Consider the following 15,488-nt stretch of genomic DNA (forward strand, 5'->3'; position numbering starts at 1 on the left):
ACATGGCCCTTTTGGATCAGAGCCATTGTCATCTGCCACTTCTTTTCCTTTCCCTTTGTCTTGAAGGTTCTGATTGGTTTGATTGTTTGTGGGGTTGTTTCCAAGGCTTCTAAAGACTATTCTAGGCAATTGGTGATGAGCAGCTCTCTCACTGTTGTTCCAGCTCCTTCTTCCATTCCTCATTTGAGCATAGTTTGCTTCAATATTCCCAGAGCTCAAGTTTTGCTCAGTTTTATTTTCTTGACTCAAAAGCATACCATACACTTCTGAGATTGAGGGATTATTCTGCATTGAGTTGATGTTAGTAACTACTGAGTCATATTATGGCCCCAACCCAGCAAGCACACACATGATGAAGTCATCATTATTCGTACTATTTCCTGCAGCTCTAAGTGAGTTCAATAAAGTTTTTATTTTGGAGTAGTATTCATGAATAGTTGATGAACCCTTTTTAGTAGTTTGAATTTGGGTTCTGAGATATAATACTTTTGCTCTTGTTCTAGCACCAAATTGGTTGGCTAGAGTTGTCCACACCTCACAGGAGGTGGAACAATCTACCACTGTGCCAAGGACTCCTTCACTTAGTGAAGAGAGTAGCCAACTCAGTAGAATATGGTCATGTTTCCTCCAAATCTGGTATTCAGGGTTAGGTGAGGTAATGGTAGTTCTATTTAGTCCAGGATTCATAAAAGCTTTAGGAGGGCAGACATGGCTGCCGTCAACAAACCCCTCAAGCTCATTTGCTCTAATGCTGGAAATCACTTGTGATTTCTAGAGCATAAAGTTGCTTTGAGTTAGTTTGATTGGATTAGTAAAAACATAGGTGTTGCTAGTGATGTGATGGGTGGGTGATGCACTTATTTGTGTTGTGTTTCTGGTATTAAGACCTGGACTTGGTAGCTCAGTGTTTTGGTTTTGATTTTGATTCAATTCGTCTGGTTGATCACTTGAATCAACCTGCGTTGGATTAACATTTGTTTCATTGTCACTGCTGCTTGCCATAGCTAAAAGAAGGCTCTGATACCAACTTAAATTCTAGAGAATTGCTTTAGTGTTGGAAGTAGAGTGAGCAAGACAATGTATTCTTTATATTTGATTACTTGAATTAATCGTAATACAGAGCTATTGCAGTATATATATAGAGACAATGAGAATAATGACAGCTAGCAACAATATATTACATAGGAAAATTGTAAAACTAATTTGTCAGAATGAAAATCATGAGCCAATCATTTCAGACTTCTAGAAGGTTCAACTGCTCCATGCTTATGTGCTGATATTCTTCACTACAGCTGTTCTGCCAGCTCAATAAATCTGACTCATCTTCCATATCAGATGGCTGCAGATTACAGAAGCTTAGGTGGCATGCCAGCTTGGCTTCAAGGTCAATCTTTGACTCCTCACAGCTGCTGTTTTCAACACTCCATCCTTGAAATCGTGACCATATTTTAAGAGAAATATGTCATCTCTTGAGAAATTTGTTAGTGGAAATAGATTCAATTAGTTACAATATTGTATTAATCAATTAAATTTTTTTAAAAAACTTTTTTATTCTCCTGTTATTTTTTTCAGTTACAGTATTGCACTCAGCTCCCAACTCACTTCGAATTATAAAACGTATTAAAATTTAAACTCTTAACCTCTTATTTTCACAATAAGAGGAGAGGCCAAATCAACTGCTTTATTGTTCTTTATGGATTATTTCTTAATATATATGTAACATGAAAGCCTTGTTTGGTATTGAGATGTTGTAAATTAAAAACTATAGTTGCTGTAAAAAATAGTTATAATTATAAAATAAAAGCTAATAGTATATAATAAACATAGTCTTTAAATAATAATTTTGACAAAATTAGTAAAGATATAATAAATTTTTCATCATATAAGTATAAAATTAAATTAACTTAGTTTTTAAGCTATAACAGCTAGTGTTTACCAAATACTTAATTACAACTGTCCAACCTCAATTACAAACAAAATTATAATCTATTTCAAGCCTATTCTAGAAGTCTAGACCGAGGATTATTAGCATGGAATTTTTTAATATCTTGTCAATTTTTCATATAGCTCGGTTGAGGGCAACCGGACGCAGAACTGAAACAGGCTCTCACCAAATCTCTGACCCAATCCACCCAATAATATTCTCAGCCCAATTCGGGTATTACCGAATCCAAATAATTTCACCCGTTGAATCTGTCAAAGGATAATGCATTTTTTTCAACTTTAGGAGAAGAAAAGGAAATACGAATTCATGCACTTGTTGTGAAAGTAGTTATCAACCCACCACCATCACCAGTCACCACAATTCCACTAATGACTATACCAAAGGACAACCTGTTGTTTCCAACAAATTATCATTTACAGGAAGAATGTTAAAAGCCCGCAAAAGTTGACAACTTATTAATTAATGCTCGAGCGGCAAGCCCAACTATAAAGTTGGAGAATTTTGTTGGTAACTACTAACTAGTCTATAAAGTCACAAACTTTGCACATGCTAAAGCTATTATATTCAAATAGTGGCACACTTTGGTTGGGCATCATCATTAGAGACATTGACACCCAAGAATATGGAATTTTTTTTCTTTTTTGGTTGGCCATTTTATAATTCTTCTTCTGTTTACAATTACTCTTGTAGTCCCCTGTTTTAGGATGATCGTACATGTTCAAGTTCGTGTGGAACAATCAAATTTAAGTTTTAAGATTGATAGCAACAATTGAAATTCAAAGATTAAGTTCAAAATTCAAGAAGATAAGATAAAGTGATATAGCTTCCCAAAAGGGGGAATCAGTTGGAAGGAGTAATTTCTCTTTAACAGAGAATTGGCATTTTTTTGCGGTGAGCACGGGAGATCAAGCTCATCCAAGAGGTTTGATTCGGAAAGCCAAAACACTTTTCTTTCTTCTCTTTTTTTTTTTTTTTCGTAGGTTTAATGAATTTAATACGTAAATAGAAATAAGACATTAGACAAAAATAATAAATAAATCAATACAAAGGCTGCAACTCAACCTCTCAGATCAAAGAAAACACACACCTGCACCGCTACCTACGCTGATAAAAAAACAAAAACAAACAAACATAAAAAACCTGCACGGCTCTCGAGTTCTTATTAGATCCTTTTCCTTTGGATTGTAAATAATTAGTTATTTTCATCACATTAATATGGGTTCAAACTCATAGGAACAATAACCTTGCTCACATGCTTACAAATAAATTTCTAAATTCCAAGGGTACCTAATCCACCTAAAGAGAGGTTTTATTTTTGTGCCACATAATGGGAGCTCCGTATATATGCTTATTAAAAAGTACCCCAAAGTCTCTTTAGAACTTTTCTGCCTGCAAAAAGTCATATGAAAAGAAAAAGAGCAGGTGATGACTTCTTCTCTCTCTCTCTCTCGTGGGTGTACCAAGCAACAGTGACGACAAAGCTATAGATATCACGAGAATTTACAAAAGATCAAAAAAGGGTAATGCTTTGTCTCTAGTTCAAGAAAACACAAGCCAGTCACGTTCTTGTCTTAAGCTTTTACTTTTCATGTTCCTTCACATGTACATATTCTCTTTCTAGATAAGAGAGGTAAGATATGAACATTCTTCTTTTTTTTCCCTCCAATTTAGTCTATTTAATTTCCTCAATTCCTGATTTACCGTCATATACTTATATTATTCGTTTCTGTTTTTCAGATACTAACATTGTTTCATCTGAGATCGTAATGCCAAATAAGTTCTATGAAGATCTCAGAAGGGCCTGCCCATGTCGGCTGTTTTATTTTTTTCCTACTTCCGATGGTCTCTGGTGTGCAACTGCAAGTTCAAGATAAACATGTAAGTAATTTATGATAATTTTTAATGGTAGTTTTCAGTTTCAAGCAACGTTACAGTGGACATTAATTAGGCACTATTTTACTTAATTAACGCAGGTGGTGATGGATAATGGGATACTGCAAGTGACATTATCAAATCCAGAAGGCATTGTCACTGGAATCCAATTTCAAGGCATCGATAACTTGCTCGAAGTTCGTAATGCTGAATACAATAGAGGGTACTTTCTTTAAATTCCCTTTTTTTTTAATCCTTTGTCTCTCAATCCAAAAATGAAAATCTTAACGGGGATTAATTATAAATTTATAATCCCAAACCACTTTGACATGTGGCAACTACAGTCTGGTTTCTCTGCTTTCTTGTCCTGTTTTTTAATGTCTTTTTGTCTTCCACTCATTTTGGCCCAGTTGCCTATTATCAGACACCTCCCCGGTACTTTATTTATTTTTCAATTGGATAAGAAGATTTTATAAATAAGCACTTATCTCCCTGTAATTAACAGACTTGAGGGTACATCAGAATAAAATCCATTTAATCAAGAAATGGAGGAGGGATCTTTGAAGAGCCATCTGAAAATCTGAGCCCGGCATCTCCATTGATTGGCTGCATGTTGTGATCAAGATTGATTTTCATGCCATTTTCCCAAACCTCTTTTAACCTGGGAATGTGTCAAAATTTTCGCTATGATTACTTTCAAAGAAGACAATGACTGGCATAACCGCCATCCAATGAAATTTCTTGCTAAAATTTGTATGTCTGCCTTCAACATGTGACGCTCATTAGGTATTTGTATAAATGCCAATGAGAATTTTACTGTTGAATCTACGAGTAAATAGTGCAAATGCTGACACAACAGCGGGGAATTATAGGCCTACTTTTCAAGTCTCGCCATCTAAGCGATATTACACAATCACGGGGACAGGCTTCTGATAACAACTCTTTTCACTATGATATTCATAATGATAGCAATCAACAGAAAACACTTGGTTGTGGACCTTTTAAGGCATTAATTTTCAGTGAAGACATGATGATTCTTTTCATTAGATGTTAATTTCAATATTTTGAAGTAATATGTCTAGCTACTGTAAGTTTTGTTATTATTATTATTATTTTTTATCCACATATAGTTACTGGGACCTTGTCTGGAGTAAGCCAGGAAAGAAAGGTACGAAGGGCACGCTTGATAGGTAAGTATCCAAGTCCCCACTAAGCAAAGATCCTCACACTAATTTTAGAAGTCATACAGAAGTTGTACCATAAAGATTGCTCTATGCAGGATTGAAGCCACAAATTTTACAGTTATAGTAGAAAATGAGGAGCAGGTGGAGGTTTCATTCACCAGGCTGTGGAATTCCTCCCTCGAAGGCCAGGTCGTTCCCTTGAACATCGACAAAAGGTCTTCTTTTGCGCATATCACTTCGATTTATTTATCAGAATCAATACTGTTTTCATTTAATAAAATAATGCTGATGAGGAAGCATTTTCCAGGTTCATAATGCTTCATGGTTCATCAGGTTTCTACACTTATGCCATTTTTGAACACTTGGGTGAATGGCCTGCGTTCAACATTGACAACATTAGGATGGCATTCAAGCTCAACAAAGACAAGTATATAAAACTTCTGCCTCATTCTTTTGTTATCAGATTATGGTTATGAGTGGAATTGAGTTGCTATAAAATCATTAACATTCAGTCCATAGCTGCTAGGGGATGGAATTATTAGTTAGGTCGGTAGTTAGTAAACACGAGTTGCTAAGCCTATGTGCACTGGTTTCAATATTAGGTGGTAGCCAACAGCTACGTACATGCCCAAAATGATTTCACCCAAGTGGCTAGACAGCAATAAAGAGCATTTTCTTTTCTTTTCTTAACACTCCACGAGTTTAAATGCACAGGTTTCACTTCATGTCTATAGCAGACAACAGGCAAAGACTTATGCCATTACCTGATGATCGATTACCAGGAAGAGGTCAAGTCCTTGCCTATCCAGAGGCGGTTTTACTTGTCAATCCTGTGGAACCAGAGTTCAAAGGGGAGGTACGGATTTTTTAATCTTTGTAAAGTTTAATCATTCTGAAATCTATTATAGGAATAATAGAAAGGAAATATAAAAGACTGTATAACAATTTGATAGAAAGGACGGTTGATCATCAAGCCAAATTAATCTTGTGTTGGTACATTTGACCTTAACAAGACTTTTTTTTAATTGCAGGTAGATGACAAGTACCTATACTCATGTAAAAGTCAAGATATAAGGGTACATGGGTGGATATGCGCCGACCCGCCTGTAGGGTTCTGGCAAATCACTCCAAGTATTGAATCCCGATCAGCTGGACCGCTCAAACAGTACTTAGCATCACACGTGGGACCCACTTCTCTTGCGGTAATTTCTTTTTTATTTTTTATGATATTTGTTTTCTGACCTCTTCTATTTGATTTGATTAAAATTGTGTCGTCAGCTTTTTCACAGTGTTCATTATTCAGGAGCGGATCTGATACTAAGATTTGGACACTCTGAACCATGGAAGAAAGTTTTTGGCCCCATCTTTATTTATCTTAACTCTTTGTCGAATGAAGATGATCCTCTTCTTCTCTGGGAGGATGCTAAGCAGCAGGTTAGACATATATTGTGCGATCTAACTTATATAGGAGTTTTGTCTCTGCATTTAGACTGACAGAAATTTTAAAATTTTATTCAGATGATATTTGAAGTTCAAAGCTGGCCTTATGATTTTCCAGCTTCCAAAGATTTTCCTCAGTCAGATCAACGGGGAACACTCCATGGCAGATTACTAGTTGAAGATAGGTAATTGTTTATCATTTTAGGGTATGTTAGAGATTGAAATGTTGTTGCTCTAATTCACTACTGTTGCGGAATGGAATCACTTTCAATTATAGATGAATGAGTGGTTGGTCGTTAAGCATTAGTTGCCAAGTAAAAGTGCATACTTTAGTTGCTGTGAAGAACAGTAGTTACAGTCACATCCTTGGTACCTTTCTGTTTTTGTTTTAATAGTATGGATTTTACAGGGGAAAATCAAGATGTCCTGTGGTCAAATTTTTGGAAATGAACCCATGTTTTTATTTTCTTTGTTTTGCAACAAATTTCTGATCAAGTTTCTAACTAAATCAAATGTTACGCTTATATAGGTACATTAATATGGATTACATTGCCGCAAATGGTGCATATGTGGGCTTGGCACCTCCAGGAAATGCTGGATCCTGGCAAAGGGAATGCAAGGTAAATGGTAAACCAGACAAGTTGGAAATGGAAATTTCTATATTATCAGATTTACACAGCTCATGCCAAAACTTGTAAATCAGACATGTTAGGATCTAAGCATATAGCAGCTCAACACATCCTAAATTTGATAAGAACATTGTGAAAATCTATATTATATCAAATCAGAGTGCTTGTTGCATAAATGCTAACCAATTCTCTGCCATATTGCTGAGCAGGGTTACCAATTCTGGGCTAGAGCAAACGCAGATGGCTATTTTTACATAGATCATATAAGGACAGGAAACTATAGTCTTTATGCATTCGTTCCTGGTTTTATTGGGGATTACAAATATGATTTTAACATAACCATAATTGAAGGGTCTTATATTGACATAGGTGATCTTGTGTATAAGCCTCCAAGAAATGGGCCTACACTGTGGGAAATAGGAATTCCTGACCGCTATGCTGCAGAATTCTATGTGCCTGACCCTGATCCAAAATATATAAATAAATTATACGTCAATCACACTGACAGGTTAGCTCTCATTGTGATAAGTAATTAGCTAATAATGCTGTTACTTTTCCGAGATCATTAACTCAACATACAGTTTCTTTTTTTTTTTAATTTATATATACACATATATCTTTATTGGCAGATATAGGCAGTATGGATTATGGGAAAGATATGCAGAGCTATATCCTAATGAAGATTTGATTTACATAGTTAATCAAGGTGACTACCGTAAAGATTGGTTTTTTGCTCAGGTCACAAGGTCTGATTATTCGATCTCTATATTCTACAATATTGGTCATTTGTATACTTGCTACAATGAAATATAGGAGCATTCAGCTGTTTCTAGTTAGTAGCCTATTTCATGTGAAAATATTCGAGCTGAGGAGCTAAAAATCAACTTTCTACTGCAATGCAGGAAAAAGGACAACCAAACATATGAAGGAACCACATGGCAAATAAAATTTGAGCTTGACAATGTAAATGAGAGTGCTGTTTATAAACTACGACTGGCCCTAGCTTCAGCACATGTTTCTGTATTGCAGGTACTGTGCGTAACTCATGACTTGTGACTTGTGAGAGACTATTGAACTTCATTTTGATTTTCAAATTTTACTCTAGTTTGATATGTTTCCATTGCAGGTCCGGATTAATGACCCTTCAACAGAACCTCCTTTATTTTCAACTGGGCAAATTGGGAAGGAGAATACGATTGCTAGGCATGGAATTTATGGACTATATTGGTTATTCAATGTGGATGTGCCCGGTGCTTTGTTTGTTAAAGGGAATAATAATACAATTTATTTAACACAGGCACTGAGTGGCAGCCCTTTCCGAGGGGTCATGTATGACTATATTCGTTTAGAAGGTCCCCCTCTCCCACCTTGTAATTCTAGCAACAATACCTAATTTGGTCTTTCTTAGGAAAAATCAAAGCAATTCTTTTTCCTGGAAAATAATAGCATTATATATGCCTTGGGTTTTTTGTTAGCAAAGTTTAGAAGAGAAATCCACAAGCACTTTTTCACATAATTTTGACAACAGAATGATATTATCAAGAAATAAGTTACCCTCGGGTAATAAAATTTGTGATCAGGCATGCAAACTCAGCCTTGAATTGATATCGAGAGGGGCTGTAGTAGAGTTTTAGCTCAGTATTTAATTGACAGGTGATATAAGAGAGTTGCGGTTTCAGTCCTGCTCATCTCAAAGTCAGTGTACAGTTTGATTTACATTCTTATAATAATAATAATAAACACCCCCCCCCCCCAACAAAAAAGAAGAAGCAAAGTTAAGTTCATTTTTCCAAATAATAAAATCTGATTATTTATTATTTTTCATACATATTCTATTTATAAAATATGAATTTAAATCAAGTTTTTCCCTAGGGTGTTTTAGAAATACATATTTTTACTAAGACCACTTTTGGTGTTATAACCTGCAAAATCTGATATTGAGATTAAAATTTGGGATGTCTATTATTACTATATTAAATAATCAGATTTTAAAAATCTACCATGGTTGCATTTTAGAAAATTCAATACAAAATCTCATTATTTGAGAACCAGATTAATTTAATAATCACTTTTAAAGCATCTTATGACAAAATTTGTGGTTAAAAAATCATTCTTTTTTTGTTAACTATTAATATCATGCTTAATTTTTGCTCTGATAAAGATTTGTAGCCAAATAACATATCAAAAGAGCTCCTCCTTTTTAGGCTCTTCAACTTACTTATATACAAAATGTTATAGCATATGCTTTTTAACTCTCACTAAGCATCTAAGATCAAGCAATTTGTAACACTCAATCTTAGCTCTTTTAAGTTTTGAATGTCTTCTCTTCTTTTGCTCTTATTTCTGGTCCAATGCTTGGGCCTCTCAGTCTCAGCTGCGGGGGTGCAATTGCATGAACAAAATAATCACGTAAATCTATTTCTGAACATCATCTTTTTCTTTTTTTCTGCCATATATATTTTGCTAGTAATAAAGATTAAGCTTTTTGCATTTTCATATTGATGTGGTATCAATGAACATGTAGGTGGTGATGGACAATGGCATACTCCAGGTATCTATATCAACTCCACAGGGATTCGTCATTGGAATTCAATACAAGGGCATCAAAAATTTACTCAATGTCCAAAACGAAGAAGATAATAGAGGGTATCAATTTTTGAAGAACAATTTATTTTATGGACTAACAAATAGCAATGACTCAGTAATTTTGAGAACTCTTTTTCTTTTTGGTTCAAAATATTAATGCAGCTATTGGGATCATAATTTTTGGACCGGCCAAGATAATTACAATAGCGGAAGTGGCGTATATGACAGGCGATCCCTCTCTATCTCTGCTCTCTTACTTAACATTTGAAATTAATCTGTTAGCAATAAAATTAAAATAAAATCATGACGTATATGATCTGATTAATTGCTATGCAGAATTGAAGCAACAAATTATAAAGTAATAATGCGAACTAAAGAACAAGTGGAGCTCTCATTCACCAGGATGTGGCATCCCTCTACTAACGGCACCATAGCTCCGGTGAATATCGATAAAAGGTATTTGATAAATATTTATTGCTTTATTTTTGAATGAAAAGCAACTATTGATTGATTTGGTAAATTGATTGGGGCTAGGTTTTTGATGCTTCGAGGATCATCGGGGTTTTACTCTTATGCCATTTACAAGCGCCTGAAGGGATGGCCCGGTTTCCAGCTTTTTAATAATAGGATGGTGTTCAAGCCTAATCCAGACAAGTATTAATTTTAACCTCTCATTTTTCTTATAAAGTTTGTCAAATATCACTAGTATGTAAAAACAACTTGGAAACATAAGAATTCTTTTTCAAAAAATTGATCAATACTTAATTAACCTGAATTAATTGGCAAGATTGAAATGTGCTGCAGGTTTCACTACATGATAATATCTGGCAATCGCCAAAGGGAAATGCCTCTACAACAAGACCGGGAAAGAGGCCATAAGCTGGCCTATGAGGAGGCAGTTTTGCTTCCTAATGGGGAGGTACTTCATTTAACTAACGGCTGTTGTTAAGTTATATTATAACGTAACTTACATTAACTTAAAAAGTGTAATTAGTGACCTAAAAGTAATTTAGTTAATTTTACTTTTAGGTCACTAGTTACAACTTAATGATTGATGTAAGTTACATCATAATGTAACTTAACAAGGTCCCTAACGGATTAAAAAATCAAATCTTATATATTATTGATTTTTCTTTTTACTCTAGGCAGATTGTGTCACATCACTTTGTACCGATAAATTAATATAAATAATTCATACATATAGTATGTATTTGAATGTGTGATTGAAATTGACAAATACATGGACCGTTAGCAAAACACAAAGCAGCAAATAGCAATTACATCCTCTTTCTTGCAAAGAATTAATATTGAAGCAACATGTCATCCATTTATGGAGACAGGGAATGACTTGTCGTTCTTTTGATATGAAGGTGGATGACAAGTATCAATACTCAATGGACGCAAAAGATATTCGGGTCCACGGATGGATATCCACCGACTCCACCGTCGGATTCTGGCAAATCCTACCCAGTAGTGAATCCCGATCATTTGGACCTCTCAAACAATTTCTAACTTCTCATACAGGCCCCATCAGCATCAATGTACTTTTCTTTTTTCCCCTTAAACATCCGTTCATATTTAATAAAATCATGACGTACGTGTTTTATTTTTTATTGCATATAACATATACTGATTTTAGTTATATTGACATGGATCATTAGACTTTTCACAGCACGCATTACGTTGGAGAGAATTTTGGAATGAATTTTAAAGATGGGGAAGCTTGGAAGAAAATTTTTGGTCCCTTTTTTGTTTACGTTAATTCTGTACCGGGTAAAGGGGACCGGCAAATGCTATGGAGGGATGCCAATAGACAGGTTTCATACATACATTTACTTTTAACTTATAATTGTAAACAATTAAGGCTTTATTTGGGATTGTGGTGTGTCAAATAATATAGCTGAAAGTGTTTGCCAATCACTTGCACAGCTACTAAATAGTGACACCAAACGAAGCCTAAATTATATATAATGTGTAATATTTAACCTTTTTTTTTTCTCCTTCCCTGAAGTTTATGAACGAAGTTAAAAGCTGGCCGTACAAATTCCCAGCTTCAAAAGACTTTGCAAGATCAAATAAACGAGGTAGTATCAGCGGTAGATTAATTGTCAAAGACAGGTAATTTCATTTACAACTTTTAGTATTATAATCCAATCCAATCATGATGCTATTGTTATAATTATCAATTGCTCATAATTAAGCTTTTATCGATTATTGGTGTAGATATGTTAGTCGTGCGGGCATAGCCGCAAAAGGTGCTTACGTGGGTTTGGCAAAGCCAGGCAGGGCTGGATCTTGGCAAACAGAATGCAAGGTGATTAATTGAATCTGTTAATTTAGCCCATTAATTAATTGCAGTAAATTATAAAGCAACAACATTAGCATTAAACTGATTTTTTTTTTTCATTTTAAATTTTACCAGGGTTATCAGTTTTGGACTGTTGCAAACGAGGGGGGAAATTTCTCCATTAAAAATGTGTTGATTGGCAACTATAATCTTTATGCATGGATCCCTGGTTTCATTGGGGATTTCAAATATCATGCTGCCATTAGAATAACCGCAGGTTTTAATTATATTTTCCGTTTTTCTTCGTAAATGAACTTTTTTCAAGCTTGCGGACGTTCGCATTTGGATTCGAACTATAATTACTCATTTATAATGCTATATCAAAAATATATACAGTACTGAAAATTTGTATTTTCTTAAATGATGTCCACACAAAGACTTATTATTATTATTATTATTATTATTATTATTATTATTATTATTATTATTATATATATATATATAGTATTTTTTTAGTGCAGACGTCCTCATTTTATTTTCATACGAATATACTTAAAAACCGTGGGGTTTAAGAAAGCTAGTTTTTAATTCTCTTAAACCACACGGTTTTATACTTCATTCAAAAACTAATTATTTTAAACCGCACGGTTTAAAAGTGTGTTCGTATTTAAAAAAATACAAGCGTCCACACTTGAAAATGATATACAATTATATATGTGTGTGTGTGTGTGTGATTTTCATATGCAAGTGCACACTATTAAAATACTTATTTATGAATGAATTATAAAGTTTGAAAATTAAAATCTTGACTTTATTAAACCCCATGGTAAAACCATATCCACATCAAAAGAAAATGAGGGCGCCCGCCTACTTTAATACTTTATATACATACACACACCCAAAAAAAAAAAAATTAGCAATTCATTAATGAACTTTTCAATGCAGGTTCTGCAAAACAGATTGGCAATCTCGTATATAAGGCCCCGAGAAATGGACCTACATTATGGGAGATAGGCATCCCTGATCGATCAGCTGCAGAATTTTATATTCCAAATCCTAATCCAAAGTATATCAACAAGTTATATGTTAAACATGACAGGTTAGACTTGGTTCTTATAAATTAATTATTGTAGTTTTATCAGGTTTAATTAATATATAGAACCCATGGTCTAGATTTTTTTTTATTAATGAAATACAAAATCAAATCCCCATAACCACCAGCTTCTTCTATTTACAGGTTTAGGCAGTACGGACTATGGGAAAGATATGCAGAATTACATCGCAAGCGAGATTTGGTCTATGAAGTTTGGGCTAATAATTACAGAAAAGATTGGTATTTTGCGCAAAATACCAGGTTCGTTTCTTTATTAATTTCTCCATCCATCTTTCATTCATAATTTTACAGCTGGGTTCAAGCATTCTATAGAAAATTAACTTTGGATCCTCAGGTTTGAAGTTTCTTCATTATGGCACTCAATTTCGATGTTGCATTCAATTCATGCGCTGCAGGAAGAAAGGTAACAAATACGAAGGAAGCACATGGCAAATACAATTCAAACTGGAGGGAGTAGTTAAAAAGGCGACATATAAGTTGAGAGTGGCAGTGGCTGCCGCACATGGCGCTGAGTTGCAGGTTCGAGTAAACTCTCGCTCGGCACGCCGTCCTTTATTTTCAAGCGGGTCGGTTGGGAGAGAAAACGCAATTGCGAGGCATGGAATCCATGGGGTGTATAAGCTGTTCAATGTCGATGTGCCGGGGAAGGTGCTAAGGAAAGGAAACAACACCATTTATCTTTCTCAGCCAAGAAAATTAGATGCTTTTACAGGAATCATGTATGACTATCTCCGTTTTGAAGGGCCTGATCCAAATTCATAACCCTGTTTCAAGATTTGTTTTTTCCATTTTTGTGTCGGAAATTTCTTATTAAAACTTGAGTTCCAATAGAAAAATAAAATGTAATGTTCTAGTTTAGTTAAATTAGTTTTCTTCATAATGCAACACAAATAAAAAGAGGGAAAAAAGAAAGACATAAGATAGAATGCTATTCTCCTAAAAAAATAGTCCTTAATATAAGAGGAGTTTCGGAGTGATGTGTGGTTGTTGGGTTTTGACAACTCGACAGTTTTTTTTCCTTAATTTTACTCCACAATTATAACTTTTATTATCGATAACTCAGCTTAAAATTTACAACAACTCACTCTTAAAAGCAATCATGGCAACCCACTCTTAAAAGCACTCATAGCCGTACAAAAGGATAACTTCAAATGTTCATTTGTGACCTAGAACAGCCGAATTTGACAAAATATCAAAAGAATAACTTCATCTTTATCGCATGCTTCAATGGTATATTATGTGCTAAAAATTAAGATGTAACATGTACAGTCCAAGTTGAAAGTACCAGATCTAATTAACCTCTAGCTAACACACTATCGTACATCAGAATTAAAGGAAATCATGCATTTTAATTCAAAATTTTTACATTGAACTTGTCCAAGTTTTCGAATGGAAAGAAATCAGACTTTTTAATTAATTCCCATTAATGAATTTTAGACAAGTATTCTTCTAAGTTTGGAATTTGGTGAAATTCAATTTCCAATGAGCATTACAAAAATTGAATGATGGCAACTATACTACATTGACGGAATTAATCTCATTGTTTGTGACTTCAGCAAAATTCCTAAGGACTTGAGCAGCATATGGGCTGTTTGCAAAAGACTTATATATCTTCATAGAGTGCTGCTAGGTATCTAGAAAGCCGAGAGAAACGGCATACAATAATGCCGTTTCTTCAGCGTTTTGCTCTCAATAAAAAAAAAACAAAACAAAAGCATTTTAAAATCTGCCGGTATTAAAAAAAAAAAAAAACAGTGCCATTTTTCCTCTCACTCCAGCAGCAGCTTCGTCTCCGTCTCCCCAGCTTCGTGCCCGTCTCCCCTCTCCCTCGCTCGCTACTACTCCAGATCTACTCGGTGGTCGCTACTCGCTGCTCGGTGGTGTTGCTTGCTGGTCCTCGTCTCCCTCGTCTCTCTCCATCTCCCTCTCTATGTTTGGTAGGTAGTTATTTTTTGATAATTATTTTTTGTTGAGTGATTTTTTTTTATCAGTTACGAAGCAAGCCCACATTCTGAACAAGCAATTCTTGAATCTGCTGGTGATTGATGGTAGGTGGGAGAAGGGCAGGTCCCTTTCTGTGTCTAGCAAGCAATCCTTTAGTAACAGGTGACATCATTGAATCAGTTGGGCTCCTGTACCTTTCACTTTCAGGGTACTTGAATGCTTTAGGCACTTTAATCCGATTTGGGGTGTTAGTTTTCCTCGATTCTTGAGGCTGAGGATGCGTTTTTGTTTTGTACTCCTCCATTGCCATAATAAGCTTGCAGCTGCTGCGTGATGATTCAGGTTCAGGCGCGGGACAACTCTTCTTCAATGCAAGCGTTTCAATAGCGTTCTCCATTGTTAATTCCCTTGTTTATGTTTAATTAAAGAGAAATATTGGAAGGAAGAAGAAGCGGATACACAGACAGAGCACTAGCAGGCTAGCACC

At 35.0% G+C, this 15,488-nt stretch overlaps 3 protein-coding genes across 6 annotated transcripts; 2 read left to right on the forward strand and 1 right to left on the reverse strand.

Moving 5' to 3' along the window:
• The first annotated feature begins 2,966 nt into the window (after positions 1-2,966).
• On the forward strand, positions 2,967-8,510 carry LOC18041826 (probable rhamnogalacturonate lyase B). 4 transcript variants are annotated; one of them, XM_024183174.1, is made up of 15 exons: positions 2,967-3,575; positions 3,683-3,823; positions 3,919-4,040; positions 4,948-5,007; positions 5,097-5,216; positions 5,309-5,428; positions 5,716-5,857; positions 6,033-6,203; positions 6,280-6,435; positions 6,520-6,626; positions 6,971-7,061; positions 7,280-7,578; positions 7,700-7,816; positions 7,973-8,099; positions 8,197-8,510. In XM_024183174.1, exons 2-15 carry the CDS (start codon positions 3,728-3,730, stop codon positions 8,461-8,463), a joined length of 1,995 nt encoding a protein of 664 aa, XP_024038942.1. In that variant the 5' UTR covers positions 2,967-3,575; positions 3,683-3,727; the 3' UTR covers positions 8,464-8,510. The 4 variants fall into 4 exon arrangements, with proteins under 4 accessions (XP_024038942.1, XP_024038945.1, XP_024038943.1 ...); XM_024183175.1 differs by having other exon boundaries at positions 3,449-3,465; XM_024183177.1 differs by lacking the exon at positions 8,197-8,510 and having other exon boundaries at positions 7,700-7,776; positions 7,973-8,094.
• An 876-nt stretch (positions 8,511-9,386) lies between these two features.
• LOC18041827 (probable rhamnogalacturonate lyase B) lies at positions 9,387-13,819 on the forward strand. The gene is made up of 14 exons (XM_024183840.1): positions 9,387-9,479; positions 9,595-9,716; positions 9,819-9,884; positions 9,993-10,112; positions 10,191-10,310; positions 10,461-10,575; positions 11,027-11,197; positions 11,318-11,473; positions 11,668-11,774; positions 11,880-11,970; positions 12,079-12,220; positions 12,889-13,042; positions 13,181-13,297; positions 13,453-13,819. Exons 1-14 carry the CDS (start codon positions 9,387-9,389, stop codon positions 13,817-13,819), a joined length of 1,941 nt encoding a protein of 646 aa, XP_024039608.1.
• A 1,225-nt stretch (positions 13,820-15,044) lies between these two features.
• Positions 15,045-15,398, reverse strand: LOC18042677. Its single transcript, XM_006433716.1, has one exon. It carries the CDS (start codon positions 15,396-15,398, stop codon positions 15,045-15,047), a length of 354 nt encoding a protein of 117 aa, XP_006433779.1.
• Between the last annotated feature and the right edge of the window lie 90 nt (positions 15,399-15,488).

The sequence above is a fragment of the Citrus clementina genome, unplaced genomic scaffold (assembly GCF_000493195.1).
Source record: "Citrus clementina cultivar Clemenules unplaced genomic scaffold, Citrus_clementina_v1.0 scaffold_5, whole genome shotgun sequence".
In the NCBI taxonomy this organism is placed as follows: domain Eukaryota; kingdom Viridiplantae; phylum Streptophyta; class Magnoliopsida; order Sapindales; family Rutaceae; genus Citrus; species Citrus x clementina.

Bases quoted from the DNA above. Each gene is read 5' to 3' on its own strand.
- LOC18041826 (XM_024183174.1), top strand. From the start codon at position 3,728: ATGAAGATCTCAGAAGGGCCTGCCCATGTCGGCTGTTTTATTTTTTTC. The intron at 6,627-6,970 runs GTAATTGTTTAT...ACGCTTATATAG, and splicing joins AGATTACTAGTTGAAGATAG to GTACATTAATATGGATTACA. The intron at 8,100-8,196 runs GTACTGTGCGTA...TTTCCATTGCAG, and splicing joins CACATGTTTCTGTATTGCAG to GTCCGGATTAATGACCCTTC.
- LOC18042677 (XM_006433716.1), bottom strand. From the start codon at position 15,398: ATGGAGAACGCTATTGAAACGCTTGCATTGAAGAAGAGTTGTCCCGCG.
- LOC18041827 (XM_024183840.1), top strand. From the start codon at position 9,387: ATGTCTTCTCTTCTTTTGCTCTTATTTCTGGTCCAATGCTTGGGCCTC. The intron at 10,576-11,026 runs GTACTTCATTTA...TTTGATATGAAG, and splicing joins TTTTGCTTCCTAATGGGGAG to GTGGATGACAAGTATCAATA. The intron at 11,971-12,078 runs GTGATTAATTGA...AAATTTTACCAG, and splicing joins CTTGGCAAACAGAATGCAAG to GGTTATCAGTTTTGGACTGT.